Raw genomic sequence first — 13634 nt, 5'->3', positions numbered from 1 at the left:
CGAAATCTACAGAAACTGAAGGTCACTTGTTTTTTTGGGTTTAAATATTATGAAAAACTATTGATAACGAAATATAATTTTATTTCAAATTGTTTTGTATGCAAGAGCAACCTCCTCCTAAAGAGAATGACTTCAAAAATATTCTATTAAATCCATCAAATAAACTGCAAATTACCTACCCAACGAATTTTCCCATTTTTTACCGAGAGAGTAATAACACCATGACATTTGAAAGGAAATTTAAAAAAAACACAAAACACACGTTTATAATTACTTTATTAGTAAACAAATTATCTTAATTATCAGCCAAATCATTCCATCAGCATATCTCAAAATATGAGCAGCAGCTTTGTGCTGTCACCTATTCTTAATATCAGCTGTGGTTTGGTAATACTATAACTGAAACCACAGAACATTTTAGAGGAGAAGAGATCATCACACAATCCACATCCAAATTCTTAAACAATCATCAACAATCAAGTCAAAAATAACACTTGTCTTTTCAGAAATATCTTTGTACTCAATATATACTCGGAAATAATCAGAGGCATTTATAAGAGACAAACAGAAGTAGCACATATATAGGGTTCATATAACAAAAGATAACATGAACTTGCTCGGGGGAAAAATCATTAACAGAATCAAAGAAATCAAGGAGCTTATAACAAGTAAAACAAAAAACCGCTATGCAGTTTAAAGCAGCTTAAGAGTTCAAAAAAGGTGTAAACGGCCATGTCAAGAATGTAGATAAAAAGATCCATGGGAAATTCTCAGCATTTCTCCAGGAAAGAACTCACATTCGTTAAGGCTAGATGACAGATGAACTACTGGAGCTTCAAAGGAGTCAACAACTAAAAATGAGGTTATAATAAAAGTTAAGGCAATCTTTCAATCTAACCTACCCAATTTTATCAAGGAAGCAGAAGGACAAAACATCAACTGACAGGATGGGACAACAATGTGAGCAGCAGATACAAGACGCACATGAATGTCAACTCAAGGAATATGCATCGTATGCATCACTTAATTTTTGAAGAGGAAAAGGACAGCGATTGAAATACAAAGCGGGTCTACAACAAAAATTGGAAATCAATAATTTTACTCAGCGCGAGATGGTCATACATAAATATTTCAGTCATCAATGAAAGAAAACGCGTTTTTGTAAAAAAAAAGGTAGATCCCCGGCGGAATTTAAACGAAACTGTTCACTGAATGTAACGGACAAGAAACAAAAACTTCCGCCTTACATTGAGGTCGGAGTCCAAAAGTTCATTTCCCGCAACTCTGAGGGCTTTGGTTTGATCACTGTTACCTTATGTACCAAAGAGTCAGCTATCGTATCCAGAGGCGGCGTGTGACGCATTTCATCCAGTGGCTTACTATCTGCACCCCTGGCTAACAGGGCGGAAGTGGACTTGTTCCTCCTCATATCGGACACTTTCTCTCCCGGGACGACAATCTTCCCTTCAACTTCAAGAACGCCCTCCTCGTCCTCCTCAGAGTACTTCCGCGTATTGGCGACGGCTGATGTGCCTTCCCCAGCGCCAAGCAGCCGCGACAAGATCGAGCCCCTGGGAAACCCTGGACCATCACCGGGTACAGCGAGGACGGCCGGCGTGAAGTAACGATTGTGCGAGACACTTCCGGGAGGCTGCCGCCGACCCATCTTGGGTGATGTCTGAGGGGTTGCCAACGGGCTCGCGGGCAAGGATTTGCTGCCCCTCCGCTCCCTGATCCTTGGCGGCGTCTCGATGTAAGCCTTGAGGCCGCTGCTAAAGACGGCTCCAGTGATCTGTCCGGTCATCTGCTGAGCCACCTGGACGACGGAATGTCCGCACGACTGATCTACATCTGGTTGATATCCTCCCTCGAGTGCTGGGGGACCCTTCCTCCTCAGTGCTGAGACCGCAGGATCGTTGTCCAACTCGAACCCCGGCTTCATTCCGCCTTCGCGAATGAATGGGCCGCAAGCTGATGTGTGCTGTGGAGGCGTCGGTTCGGACTTCTCTCTAGATAGCCTCTCTTTGGCCTCCAGGAACTCATTGATGCTATTATATTTAGACTTCTCCTTGACTTTTTTAACTGGCTTTGGGTACCGAATGTAAAAGAAGTTGTCGTCGTATGAAGGGGGAGAAAACGCTGTGTCGTCAAAGTCGTACCTAACAATTAAAAAAATGCGCCTCATTAATACAGGCACCACTTATGCGAACATCATTTGGGCAAAAAATAAAACTGCGAGCGAGCCGTGCCAAAGAACGCGTTTTATCATGGGGAGACGAAAATGTAAAGTGCACCATAGTTTACAATAAACTGTAAGTAACAGCAAATCAAAAACTTATATATGAAAGAGTTGAATGTATGAGCTAATGAATTTTTTAGGTGGAAAACAGTATTTTTCGAGATATAATATCTGGTAGAATGTTCGTCAGTGCCATAAAAATGAGAAAACAGCATTTGTTAAATTGAATCATGCACACAAATAATATAATGATTTTAATTTACCTGTCACCAGCTTTCTGCTTCATCCACTGTGGTATGTTTACACCCGAAGAAAGCGAACGGTCTGGTTCAGTGGATCCCATGATTGCCAAAGTAGGTTGTCAAACAATTTCTTAAAACTGAGGTGAAAACAAATGAAAACGGTGAAGGGGCCTCGGAACAGCTGACGCAAGTAGTTATAAGGTATATTGTGGTTCTTCACCCATCTGAAAAGCAACACACCACAATTCTGTTACTGCAATTCCAATTGTCTTCCGAGTTCAGAAAATGGTCTTGCTCCAAAGAAAGCAACGTACGTAAACTCTCCCCATATTCACAAACTCATGCGTTACGAACACACCAACCAACACAAACTAAGCTCCACGGTCAAGAAATAGCGCAAGAATGCTCGTGAGCGATCTAAGCATGTTCGCCTCAATGTTAAAAAAAATAAAATTAACTCAAGCGCCATAAGATAAACACATGACCTTGTACATCATCAAACGCTAGCCAATGAGTGAATGCTTTTCAATATTTTGAAAGATATGCCAATAAAATTTCACCATAACAATAAAACAAAATCTTACCCTGTCTTTTAATGACTCTAGAAGAGATAACTGCAAGCCCCATCCTTCCTGTTAGTTTCCCAAATTGACATCCGACTCAAAAGGAGTTACGGAATTACTACTGTAGTGAAGTTTATTATATTTTTGTACACATTGATACTTTACTTGGAAAATATTTCAATTCAACGTGATTAATTTTTGTTGTGCAATATATTTCGGCTACTTTTTTCATTCATGCTTAATTATAGTATATTTATTTCAATCCAGTGCTTAACTTGATTATTACGGAAAAACATGGATGCCGCCCGGTCAGGAAAAGTGGTGAAATCTTTACTAGTCTTTGGCTCAGGCGTTGTAGTTAGTCTCTGTGCGTATTCAGCTTTCAAATATTGGAAAAAAAGAGATGCTAAAAGCATTGATGAGGGTTTCGAAGATGTTTCAAGGGTAATTACTTATTGTAAACTTAAAATTAGCTAGTGACATTAGAATTCTTTATCTTGATCAGTCGTCATGTAGTGATTTATTGTTTAACCGCTTCTATTCAAATTCAGTGTACTTAAATATTATGATTTCAGCTCGAGGAAACGCTGGATAAAAAAATTGTTGTACTTGGATTAGAAAAAGCTGGTAAAAGTACAATATTGTCTCAGATCGTTGTCTCTCGCAAAAGTAACGAAGGAGTGATCCCTACGGAAGGTTACGTAAATACTCGCTTTCAAAAAGGCGACATACCACTTAGTATATGGGAAGGTAAGCAAAGTTAATATGTATATAATTTTAACTTCTCAACCGATGACATGCACTAATTAACTGACTGCACATCGTGTAAGAACGCTCAGTTGTTTTACAACGCAGGCATGGATGCTCCTTTAATTTAAGTTTGGAACGGGTCTTTGACCGGCCTTGTTCAATAATTGTAATTTGTATTTACATGTATACGTTTCTAAATGAGTCATTCATGCTGCGAGTGTCATTAATAAATTATTGTGCTTCAATACTTAACAGGGCTATTCTCTATAGTAGCCTTTTTATACTTATCCTTTTTGTGCAGACATTTTTCTGTTTGCCACGATAAAGATTTTTAGTTTTTAATATTCCAAGCTTTCCTGTTAACTTATAGGGAAACATGAAAGTCACCATTTCAATATAAATTTAAACTAATTCGTTGCGTTTTGTCATAATTAAAAATTTCATCGCATATTCATCCGCAAAATTCGTTGATGTTTCATCAAATGGATTTCACATTGTAGGCAGGATTTGGCCGTGACTCTTATGGTAGCTAGCTTGGAATAGGAGGCTAATAATCCTGACACAACTTGAAAAAACACTACTTTTATCTCATTATTGTTGGTTTCTACTCCATTTTCTCTATTTTGAAAAGAAATGCAATGTGACGTATTGTTATCAGCGGGATTATTTATATGAATTTCAGTCGGTGGAAGAGAAAGCGCTCGGCGTTATTGGGCTAAATTTTTGCAAGATACTGACCTACTAGTTTTTGTTGTTGATGCATCAAATCCAACCAGTCTACCTATGGCCAGCAAAGAAATTAAAAATCTGTTAGGGGATGACAGGCTTGCACAAGTTCCTGTACTTCTCATTGCAAACAAGCAGGTATGTATAAATATAGTTAACTTTTCTTGGTATTCCATTAAATGATTGTGTAATTTACCACATTTGCAGAGCTTGAATCTGGCTTAAATTTAGAAGGGTGTGAAATTTATTTTACTGATGTACAAGTAAGCTTTAACTTGTACCAACCATTTAGTCATCGAAAATATGTGATAAGTTCTGGTGCTTTATATTCTCAGAAGTATTTCTTAAAACTGTATTCCTAACTCGATAAATGATAAGCAGTTGTTCTCTTGAGAGTATTTAATGGGTGGTGACTCTCCGTCCCCGATCATACTCATAACTTTAAACAGGTAAACAATTTCCTAGCTGTTCATCGATGATTAGCAAGTAAATGTTTCCCATTCAGTTGATTTGCTAATTGATGCATATTACTTTGAGTACACTTGTGCATCATTTTGCCATTGCCTAGTTTCTCTCATTGAATTTTTATTTTAATTTGGTGAAAGAAAATCACTATCACAAATTTCACATGCCAAGAAAATATGCAAGCCAGGATATTTGTCTGGGTTTGTAAAGCATTAACTATTCTCACAACAGTGTGCTCCAAGAAGATGGATTGGCCTTATAGACGTAGCACTGCATGAGATTGAAATTTTTATTAATATTAAGTGTAATATTTTATACTTCTCAATAATTAATGTATGACCAAGTGTTTTCACTCTGTAAACTCAGTGACATTCAAAAAAATCAGTTTTTTTATATTTCGGTACCTCTGGTGGTGTTTGGTGTCATGGATAAGCCTTTGGCTTATTATCAGGTGTGTCCTAGGGGCTGAAACACCAAAGGCAACACAACACCCATACCCAAGGCAGGCCTTTAATTCACAACATGGGCTTGCAGACTAGCAAGTTATCCGCCAGGCTAACCTTCCTGAATGTTAAAGGTTACAGTAATGGAACCACGGGCCGGATACATACTTCACAAGAATGTGTGCTTCTCTGGAATTGTGGGAAAAAATTGTTAAAAGATGATGCACAGTATGTGATTTAAAAAGTAGCACTGCCAAATGTCTGTTCACATAGCCTTTTTTTATGAATATTGCTACCTGCTGTATGCATACCTTTTCTTCGTTATGTCAAACGTACCTATCCATTTTCTCCCTTTACTCAACTTGAAAAGCATTCTCCCCTCCATTAATTTTCAGCATTCCATCGCCATTGAAATTTTCTGCATCAATCTCCCCTGTCTCCTGTGGAAATATGCACCACATCATCTCCCCTCTCCAACCATGCCTAGTGCTTCCTTTGTTTTCCTTTTTATCTATTTTATTTTCCATCTTTCTCAACTCCCACATTTCGAAAGACTCCAATCTGCATCTATCGTTTCGCTTCAACATTATGTTTCCATGCCGTTCAAAACTGCACACCTTATTAGATTTATTACAAGTTATCTTCACATTCTTTCTGGACACCATGTTAAGAATTCACTTTATTATGAAAGTTCCTTTGCCTAACTCAATGCTCCCTCTAACTACCCTACTGTTTTGGATCAAGATATTCTAAGTATAAGTCAAACTAAAATGGTACACTTTGACAACCATTGTACCAAACATGAGTACCTGCCTCATTATTTTTGAAAACATTTTGGCAGTTTTACCTTTTGGACATTGGGACAAAAAGTTATGTCTTTTAGAACATGATAAAATTAACGTATTTCTAAGTCATAATTTAAAATATATGTTTTGTCCCCAATATGCTAAGTTCAAAAAATACATGATAAATTCACCTCATTACATAATGTTTTGTATTTAATTCATAGAAAAGTTTTGATGGGGGAAGTGAGTTTGAAATTATAATGCTTTCTATTTGAGAAGATTAAATTTCGTATGAGGAGTTGTAGCATCAGTCATAAATCCCTTACTTGACTCTTACAACAAGGTAAATCTTGAAACAATTAATGCCACCATGCCAAAACCACAGTTATCAATCAAAAGATTTGTTTGATTATTGAGAATAGAGCTCTCCTAGTACTAGCCCAATGTGGTGTGAACTTCACACATCAGGGTAATTAGGGATAATCAATTCAATTCCCTGTGCCACCTATTGTTTCCCTGGAAGATCCCAAGGTACCCATAAAATCACACAGCTTTGGTCAAGTTAAGGGTGCCCAGAGGCGCCCCAGGGGATTGAACCTGACCTGGTCAGTAATCCAATGCTCTACCCCCTGTACTGTCATGCTGTCACCATACAACAAACACAAAAAACCTTATCTAAATTCAATTGCAAAAAAATTCTCCAGTTTAGTATATTTCATCCATCAGAATTTTTTAACCTTAATGTGACTGAGTTGTGAACTTATTTCCTCTTTCTTCAAACATTATCCTTTCCTGGTGTGAAGGACTTCACAATAGGAGATTCATTAGACTTGATGGGGATTCAAAAACTGATCTTTAAATTTCTAGTTGTGGGGTCGTCAGTTTCATTTAAAACCCATCTTAATTTAAGGATAATTTCCTTGTGGAAATTAGGTGCTAGCCTCTGTTTCCTTTCTGTACGGCTTTAGAGGGCAGTTAATACTGTTACTGACTCTCTTATTTTTATTTGTCTGTAAAAAGCCGATCCCTGTCAGCTCTCCTTTCTTCTTAGCTTAAGATTTCATATTTTATTCCTAGTTTTAAGTTTCTCCTTCTTGAATACCACACTTCCAATTGAGCCATGTTTCTTTCTTTCAATGCCATGCGTTACTTACGTACAATGACCGATAAAGGTGAGACTTGACTCACCAGGACAATTTGTACTTGTCGGTTCAGGCAATCAATGAATATTTTGGAAGGGGGATTTCCATGGGCATAATGAAAATTTGATATCCTCCATGCTTTTCTTGGTCAATTTCATAACACAAGTATACATTTTTTATTATTTTATGACAGAGGTGATTACTGCTTAAGATTTTTTCTAGCAATGTTCCTCTTGTAATTATTGCTTAATTAGTCCTCTCGCATTAAGTGATAAAGCTCAGGAATGATTTAATTTGCATGCACAAATATGTTTTTTTTTTGCATTTATATGGTTTACAAGTTTGGTGTGGATCCATTTGGCAGTAATATCAAATTAACATGAATTACTAGGCAGACTTTGTCATTGAAACAAAAAGTGTAGTTAACCTTTTAAAAGAAGAAAATTTCCAATATTGGTAGATTACCCCTATGAATATTTCTGCCACATGTAAAAGATGTATGACACTTCATTTTGGAACTTGTAAATTGTCACCTTCCTGAGGATTTACTCAAACCGCCAAGTTTTCCCTTGTACAAATGGTATGTGTGCATCTTCAAATGTGCCATGAGGCTTAATTTTTCACCACTTTTTCTGTTAAATGTTCTCTGTTTATTGCCACATAAAAGTTGAAATATTGTTGTATGATTAGTGGAAACATGAAGAACAACAGGTAAACAATAATTTGGGTGTTTTTGGACACTTTTCTACTGGCAATCCTAAATTCAGATGTGTGGTGTTTATGGCTTACACATGTAAAAATTAATCAGGACTTCTCATTTTGAATTGTATTTGAGAGAACTAATTTTTGTGGTGATTTTCTACACCCTTATGTACCAGCTTACACCATTGCAGTATTTCATATCTGTGCGAGCATGATTTTATCTTATCTCATTCTGACTGATTTGACATTTCTCTTTCAGGATATCCCTGGTGCCATGACCCCCAAGGAAGTAGCAACAGCTTTGGACATTGACAGCTTCCCAACACTTAAGTCTCGTCTGAAAGTTCTGGGAACACAAGCACTGCCTCAGGAAGGAGATAATCGTCACTCATCCATTGTTGAGGTTGAAAAAGCATTGCTGACCATGAGTCAAGGTTGTTAGCCACTGCTTTCATAGGTTGTGATGTTGCTGGGAGATGATGAGAGTTTTTTTAAGAAACGGCTGTAGGATGAGAAGAGGACGCGGTCAATGCTGATTTTTTTTTGTCTCTACTTTGTATAGATACATGTACATATATAATCTCACAATTTTCCGGGCTCAACTCCTGGACAAGAAGCCTGCTATTTTATTATAGCTCCGTACAAGTATTATAATTAACTTCATTCCTGGATATTAACAGGGGCTTTGGACCTTGATGATGACTTTTACATTGGTATATCCTCGTTCAATTCAGAGCTATGCATTTTTAATTTAATTCACTTTTCTTCTGTTTGGAATATGTTTGTAGCTCCTCACCGGAGTCATATTAATATTTCCCTAGGCAGGACTGCTTCCCATTTCTGATCTTTCTCATCATCAGACTTACATGAACATCCTCAAGCTCAAATTTCCGAGTCTTATCATTGTGATGAATGATATTTCTAACAGCTATCTTCCAATTGAAAAATTGCATTTTTGTTGGAGATTTGTGTTTTAGTCTCGACTAGAAATGATAGGCATCATGTTTGATTGGAATTTGGCAGTGGACTAATTGAAAATGTGGTGGCCCCTAGGGAGAGCGTGGAAATTCCACAATGCATCCACATGTAGGTGTTAAGCCATACACTCCGTGTATGCTGTTGTGTTGTTGCATGGATCATTTTTGGGTCAGCCTTGGGTATGAGGAGGACTGAAATATTTTGGATGATCTACTCATGGAATAATCGACGCTTTCTTTTGAATTTCCTATTACTTTTGTTTTTTGATGATACTTTTTTTTATGTCCCTATGTGTGTAACTAGTATTGCATGCACTGAGTTATTATTTTTAGCTGTTGGTCCATTCCTTGGTTTTGAGATAAGGAACAATTAATGTGATGAGGGAAAACATATTTTGATTTCTCAGATGGCATTAGCCTAGTTTCAAATATCGATTTTGTATTTATTGCAGTAGGAAGTTGGAATATGGAATTATGTATGATCAAATACCTCATTTTAGTAAGAAAAATTTTCCATAATTTTCCAGTACAAGTGTGAGCTTTTGTCTGCATTCGATATTTGATTACTAATCATGTAAATATATGGTGCTGTTCAGTATTCATTCAGTTTAGGAGTATCATGTGTTGGATTTGAAAAAAAACTTTAAAAAGAGTTGTCCTTCATTTTTACGATTTCTAGCACAATCAATGCATGATTAATTTAGTTATTTTCATCAAAAATGTTCTTTTATGTTGATTTAAGATGCCAAAAACTGGCCATTTTGCTAGTAATAGAGGGAAGGTTAATCGGATAGTGTGGAATTTTAATGGGAAATATTTGACTGAACGGGCAAGGCATGTGCATATATGTTGAGGTATAGACAAATATGAATTCGGTAACAAATGAGTATGATGTATTACTGAGAGTGCATGACATTAAAATGGCCATATTCTCTCTAGTTACATTTTCAATGGAATTTTTGCTATGAACAATGATTTGCTAACATTACATGAAACTCCCCCATGTATGAAACTTAATTGGTTACATTTTATTGTCTGTAAATGCACTTTTTTGTATGAAAGCCTGTTGACATTTAATAATAATGCATTTGAGGAAAATGCACCGAAACACCATATTTTCTATATTCACATATGATGGTATTTTCCTATTTCACTGGCAGCGGGTTAATTTTGGAAGAAAGCACAAAAATAACTGCACTCTCTGCACACAAAGAGTCAATCATGTGTCCTTTCTTTCCTGAATTTTAGATATCTTGGTTCAGGGTGTCCCATGAATTTGGTTGTGCGAGATGGGGGCAAATAGCTTTTTTTAAGCCTAATTTTACTCATTAAAATTTATCTTAAAACATTAAGTATAATATTTTACCTAAATTTGTGTTTTGAAAAATTTTACAGCATTTCTGGAAATGTGAGTCAATGTTAACTATTCAGTGGGCTCCTTCAAATTTCTATTATTTTGTTCAACATTGGTTAATGCAGGTTTTCAGTTGTATTTCTTGTGGCTAGACACTTAATATAAATGTGAACATTATCTCTGCTTTATAATCCCGCCTTATGATTCTGGTATCGAACAATCTGCAGTTGGTTATAGTTTGGCTTTCTTGACTCTCTTTCTGCAAAAGTTATTCATTTTAGGTATTGTTAGTTTGCGTGCATTTCCAAAGTAAGACATCAAAGAATGACAGTGTGATAAAAAAGCATGGTTTTGCCATAAAAGGGTGCTCGTATTGCTTTTAAAATTAATGATGATTGCAGTATCCAGTAAATTTTTATGATTAAACTTGTGATTTAAATGAATCAAAGTATGATGTTGATTTAAATAGTCAATTGAATTGTTGAAAAGATACTTTGTAAAATCCGTTTATTTTCTTATTCCTTGCCTGTGGTTTCAGTTGAAATAACAGTCACAGAAACAAGATCTCATAGGCTATTTGACCATGAATTTTTTTATCTACTCATTAATTAATTATCCCAATAGGTTATTAGTACCTTTCCATTAGTTGGAGTTAAAGTTTCAATTGGATTAATACTTTTTCATTCAGAAGTGTTCATATTGCAGGTATCAAATATTACTTTTTTCATTGGTATATCAATTCATAATCTATGTTTGAACGTTCTGTGATTATATCAATCTTGTTTTTGCCAATTATAACATTGAATAGCATAGATCTACCCCATAAACTCATTTAATGATTTAATCTAATATGGACTTTAAATTATTTCATGATGACTGATAAACTTCAAGTTTAAACTATGCGTAAAATTTTATTATTTATTGGAATTGGTAGAGAGATGAATAAAGTCAAAACAAGATTGCCATAATGGAGAATGAAACACTAATGTGATTCACTGATATTTATTGATTCGGTGATTTTTTAAATATTTTTCTCTTGCAAAATAATTTTCTTCCCATGACTTTTCTGCTTGAGAATGTGAGTTCAAACAAGATTGTGCATTATGCCAGCATATGTGGAAATTTGAAAAAGCCTTCAGAAAGTTATTATTAAGCGATATTATTTTTCGATATCGATTATCAGTATTGAGTTACGCCTTGCATAAAATCATAGAAATCGATTAAATTTGGGTCAAAAATTGGCTAAATGTTATACAAATATATATATATATATATATATATATATATATATATATATATATATATATTAATTGAGTGTCATACTCTGTTATTTCTCTTGTTTAATCACTATTGGTATTAATCTATCCCTGGGGAATGGAAACAATAATTATATTCCAGCCGATAGAAAAAGTTGCAAGAATTATGAAATACTGTCATCATTGCAATTTAATTTATCCTAGTAAATTGATTTTTTGGTGATAATGATTATTTATACCAGGTGACAAGCATCCGTACCTGATATTATGTAGTGTTACAGAATTGGAAACCAGGCATGCTGCATAATAAAATTTGTGGCAAAAAATAGCCTTTCCTGATGATTTCGAGGGATAAGGCTCTCATTGCTTGATCGTGTCATTTGTTAACCACTCATCATTGATATCCTTAAGTATGACAATTTGGCCTTCAAAATCTTCTTTCCCTAAAATACTCACGTTCTTATGGGACACCCTGTTTAAGAAAAAGGGTTTCGTTGTAGACTTGAAACTAGTTGTATTTCATCGGGCCAGGAAACATGGCAGATCATTAGATGCACAAATGAGCATAGTTAAAAAATCAAATATTTAAAGCACATGTATCGATCGTCATGTGTTAAAAATGGGACAATATCAAAGAAACTAGTAGTGTATTATTTTGTACTTTGCATCTTCAGGGTCTTGGTTTTGCGTATCATTTTGTACCATGAGGTCTGTCGAAAATGAATGCTGATGTACTCTGCCTATGATTGGAATAATTTCTGTTGGTTGTAATCTTTACTGCCTAGGGCTATCATGCCATCAATTTATTTCAGGGCTACATTAGCATTCTACATCTTCTACTCTTCACATGGTTGATTATCTGGGTGCAAGAATGAATCTCTTGCAATGAGTGCACTGTTCACTTTAATAGATTTGGGTTTCTATGTGTGCTCTCAATGAGCATGTCAGTCCTCTATGATATGGGCTGTGTATTCATCACAATCGCTTGCCCGTGCTATTTTTTTGTGATAAAAGAAATCATGTTTTGATTTTTAATTCTTAATTGAATCTTGCCATTCACTCTCATTTAAGTCATCTAATTGTTCTTTTTGCATAGGTCTCTTGACTTTCAGCAGTGATCTGAAAACTAAATGTACATAGTATTTTCTGGGTAGTTATTGTAGAGAAAACTTTATAAGCAGTCCACTGAATAATTTTTACTGATGTGGCTCCTTTTATATCAGCTGTAATCATTACAAAGGAACATGAAAACTGTTATTAGTGTCACCTGTTTGTAATTGAAGTTGTGATTGCATGGCACATACGATAGAATTTCATATCTCTGATATGGTTAACCCTAACTTTTCAAAGTTAATCCTTGCCATGAGACAAGGTTGGCATTTTTGCTTTACTGTCTGAGGTTTAATTCCAAGGCTCTCTGCAGATTTATCATTAACTGTTTTGCTTTTAAGCTGAATGCAACAGATATGCATAAACTTCTAGAATATGCATAACATTCTGTAACTGCCGAATTATATCTGTGAATTTTAAGTTTAAAATTAAATATATGCCAGTTTGGATAGTGTCTACAAGTCATCAATCATTATCATTTAACTTTCTGCAATTCATATAATTAAGATATTTGAGCATCATTAGCATTATATGTATCCGTCAGTAAGGGTTGTGGTAGTCCAGGGGGTGGAGCAATGGGCTAGTGATCCTAGGGCTGGGGTTGGATTTCGGGTGATGCCTCTATGCACCCTCAGCTTTAACGGAGCTGCGTGAATTTTTTGAATACCAAATTTTTCTGGGAAACTATAGATTGCCCAGGATAAGGAACTGGCCCACCACCCTGTATGAATTTCACATACTGTATAGGGCTTAGTAATAGGTGAACTCTACCCTCACCTATTAAACTAACCTTAGGGTTTTATTGTCGTGGTTGACATCCATTGATGTTTAAATTCTTCAGATCAGTGTAAGATGACAGAACAACAATGAACAAATACTT

The 13634-nt window shown here is 35.8% G+C and overlaps 2 protein-coding genes across 3 annotated transcripts; one reads left to right on the top strand and one right to left on the bottom strand.

Annotated features, from left to right (window-relative positions):
- Positions 1 to 259: 259 nt before the first annotated feature.
- Positions 260 to 3157, bottom strand: LOC139694386 (uncharacterized). Of its 2 annotated transcripts, none has more exons than XM_071592913.1 (3): positions 3066 to 3157; positions 2503 to 2705; positions 260 to 2159 (listed from the first exon to the last, which is right to left on the bottom strand). In XM_071592913.1, the coding sequence occupies exons 2-3, from the start codon at positions 2580 to 2582 to the stop codon at positions 1244 to 1246; spliced, it is 996 nt and encodes a 331-aa protein (XP_071449014.1). In that variant the 5' UTR covers positions 2583 to 2705; positions 3066 to 3157; the 3' UTR covers positions 260 to 1243. The 2 variants fall into 2 exon arrangements, with proteins under 2 accessions (XP_071449014.1, XP_071449015.1); XM_071592914.1 differs by lacking the exon at positions 3066 to 3157 and adding an exon at positions 2796 to 2919.
- A 141-nt stretch (positions 3158 to 3298) lies between these two features.
- LOC139694387 (uncharacterized) lies at positions 3299 to 11634 on the top strand. Its single transcript, XM_071592915.1, has 4 exons — positions 3299 to 3488; positions 3620 to 3794; positions 4477 to 4658; positions 8317 to 11634. The coding sequence occupies exons 1-4, from the start codon at positions 3339 to 3341 to the stop codon at positions 8497 to 8499; spliced, it is 690 nt and encodes a 229-aa protein (XP_071449016.1). The 5' UTR covers positions 3299 to 3338; the 3' UTR covers positions 8500 to 11634.
- The last annotated feature ends 2000 nt before the right edge of the window (positions 11635 to 13634 follow it).

Source organism: Hetaerina americana, unplaced genomic scaffold, assembly GCF_022747635.1.
Source record: "Hetaerina americana unplaced genomic scaffold, ioHetAmer1.1.p SCAF_5, whole genome shotgun sequence".
Lineage (NCBI taxonomy): Eukaryota > Metazoa > Arthropoda > Insecta > Odonata > Calopterygidae > Hetaerina > Hetaerina americana.
Note: the sequence above shows the minus strand (reverse complement) of the source record. Positions and strands in the feature narration are given on the sequence as shown.

Bases quoted from the DNA above. Each gene is read 5' to 3' on its own strand.
- LOC139694386 (XM_071592913.1), bottom strand. From the start codon at position 2,582: ATGGGATCCACTGAACCAGACCGTTCGCTTTCTTCGGGTGTAAACATA. The intron at 2,160-2,502 runs GTAAATTAAAAT...TTTAATTGTTAG, and splicing joins AAGCAGAAAGCTGGTGACAG to GTACGACTTTGACGACACAG.
- LOC139694387 (XM_071592915.1), top strand. From the start codon at position 3,339: ATGGATGCCGCCCGGTCAGGAAAAGTGGTGAAATCTTTACTAGTCTTT. The intron at 3,795-4,476 runs GTAAGCAAAGTT...TATGAATTTCAG, and splicing joins ACCACTTAGTATATGGGAAG to TCGGTGGAAGAGAAAGCGCT. The intron at 4,659-8,316 runs GTATGTATAAAT...TTTCTCTTTCAG, and splicing joins TTCTCATTGCAAACAAGCAG to GATATCCCTGGTGCCATGAC.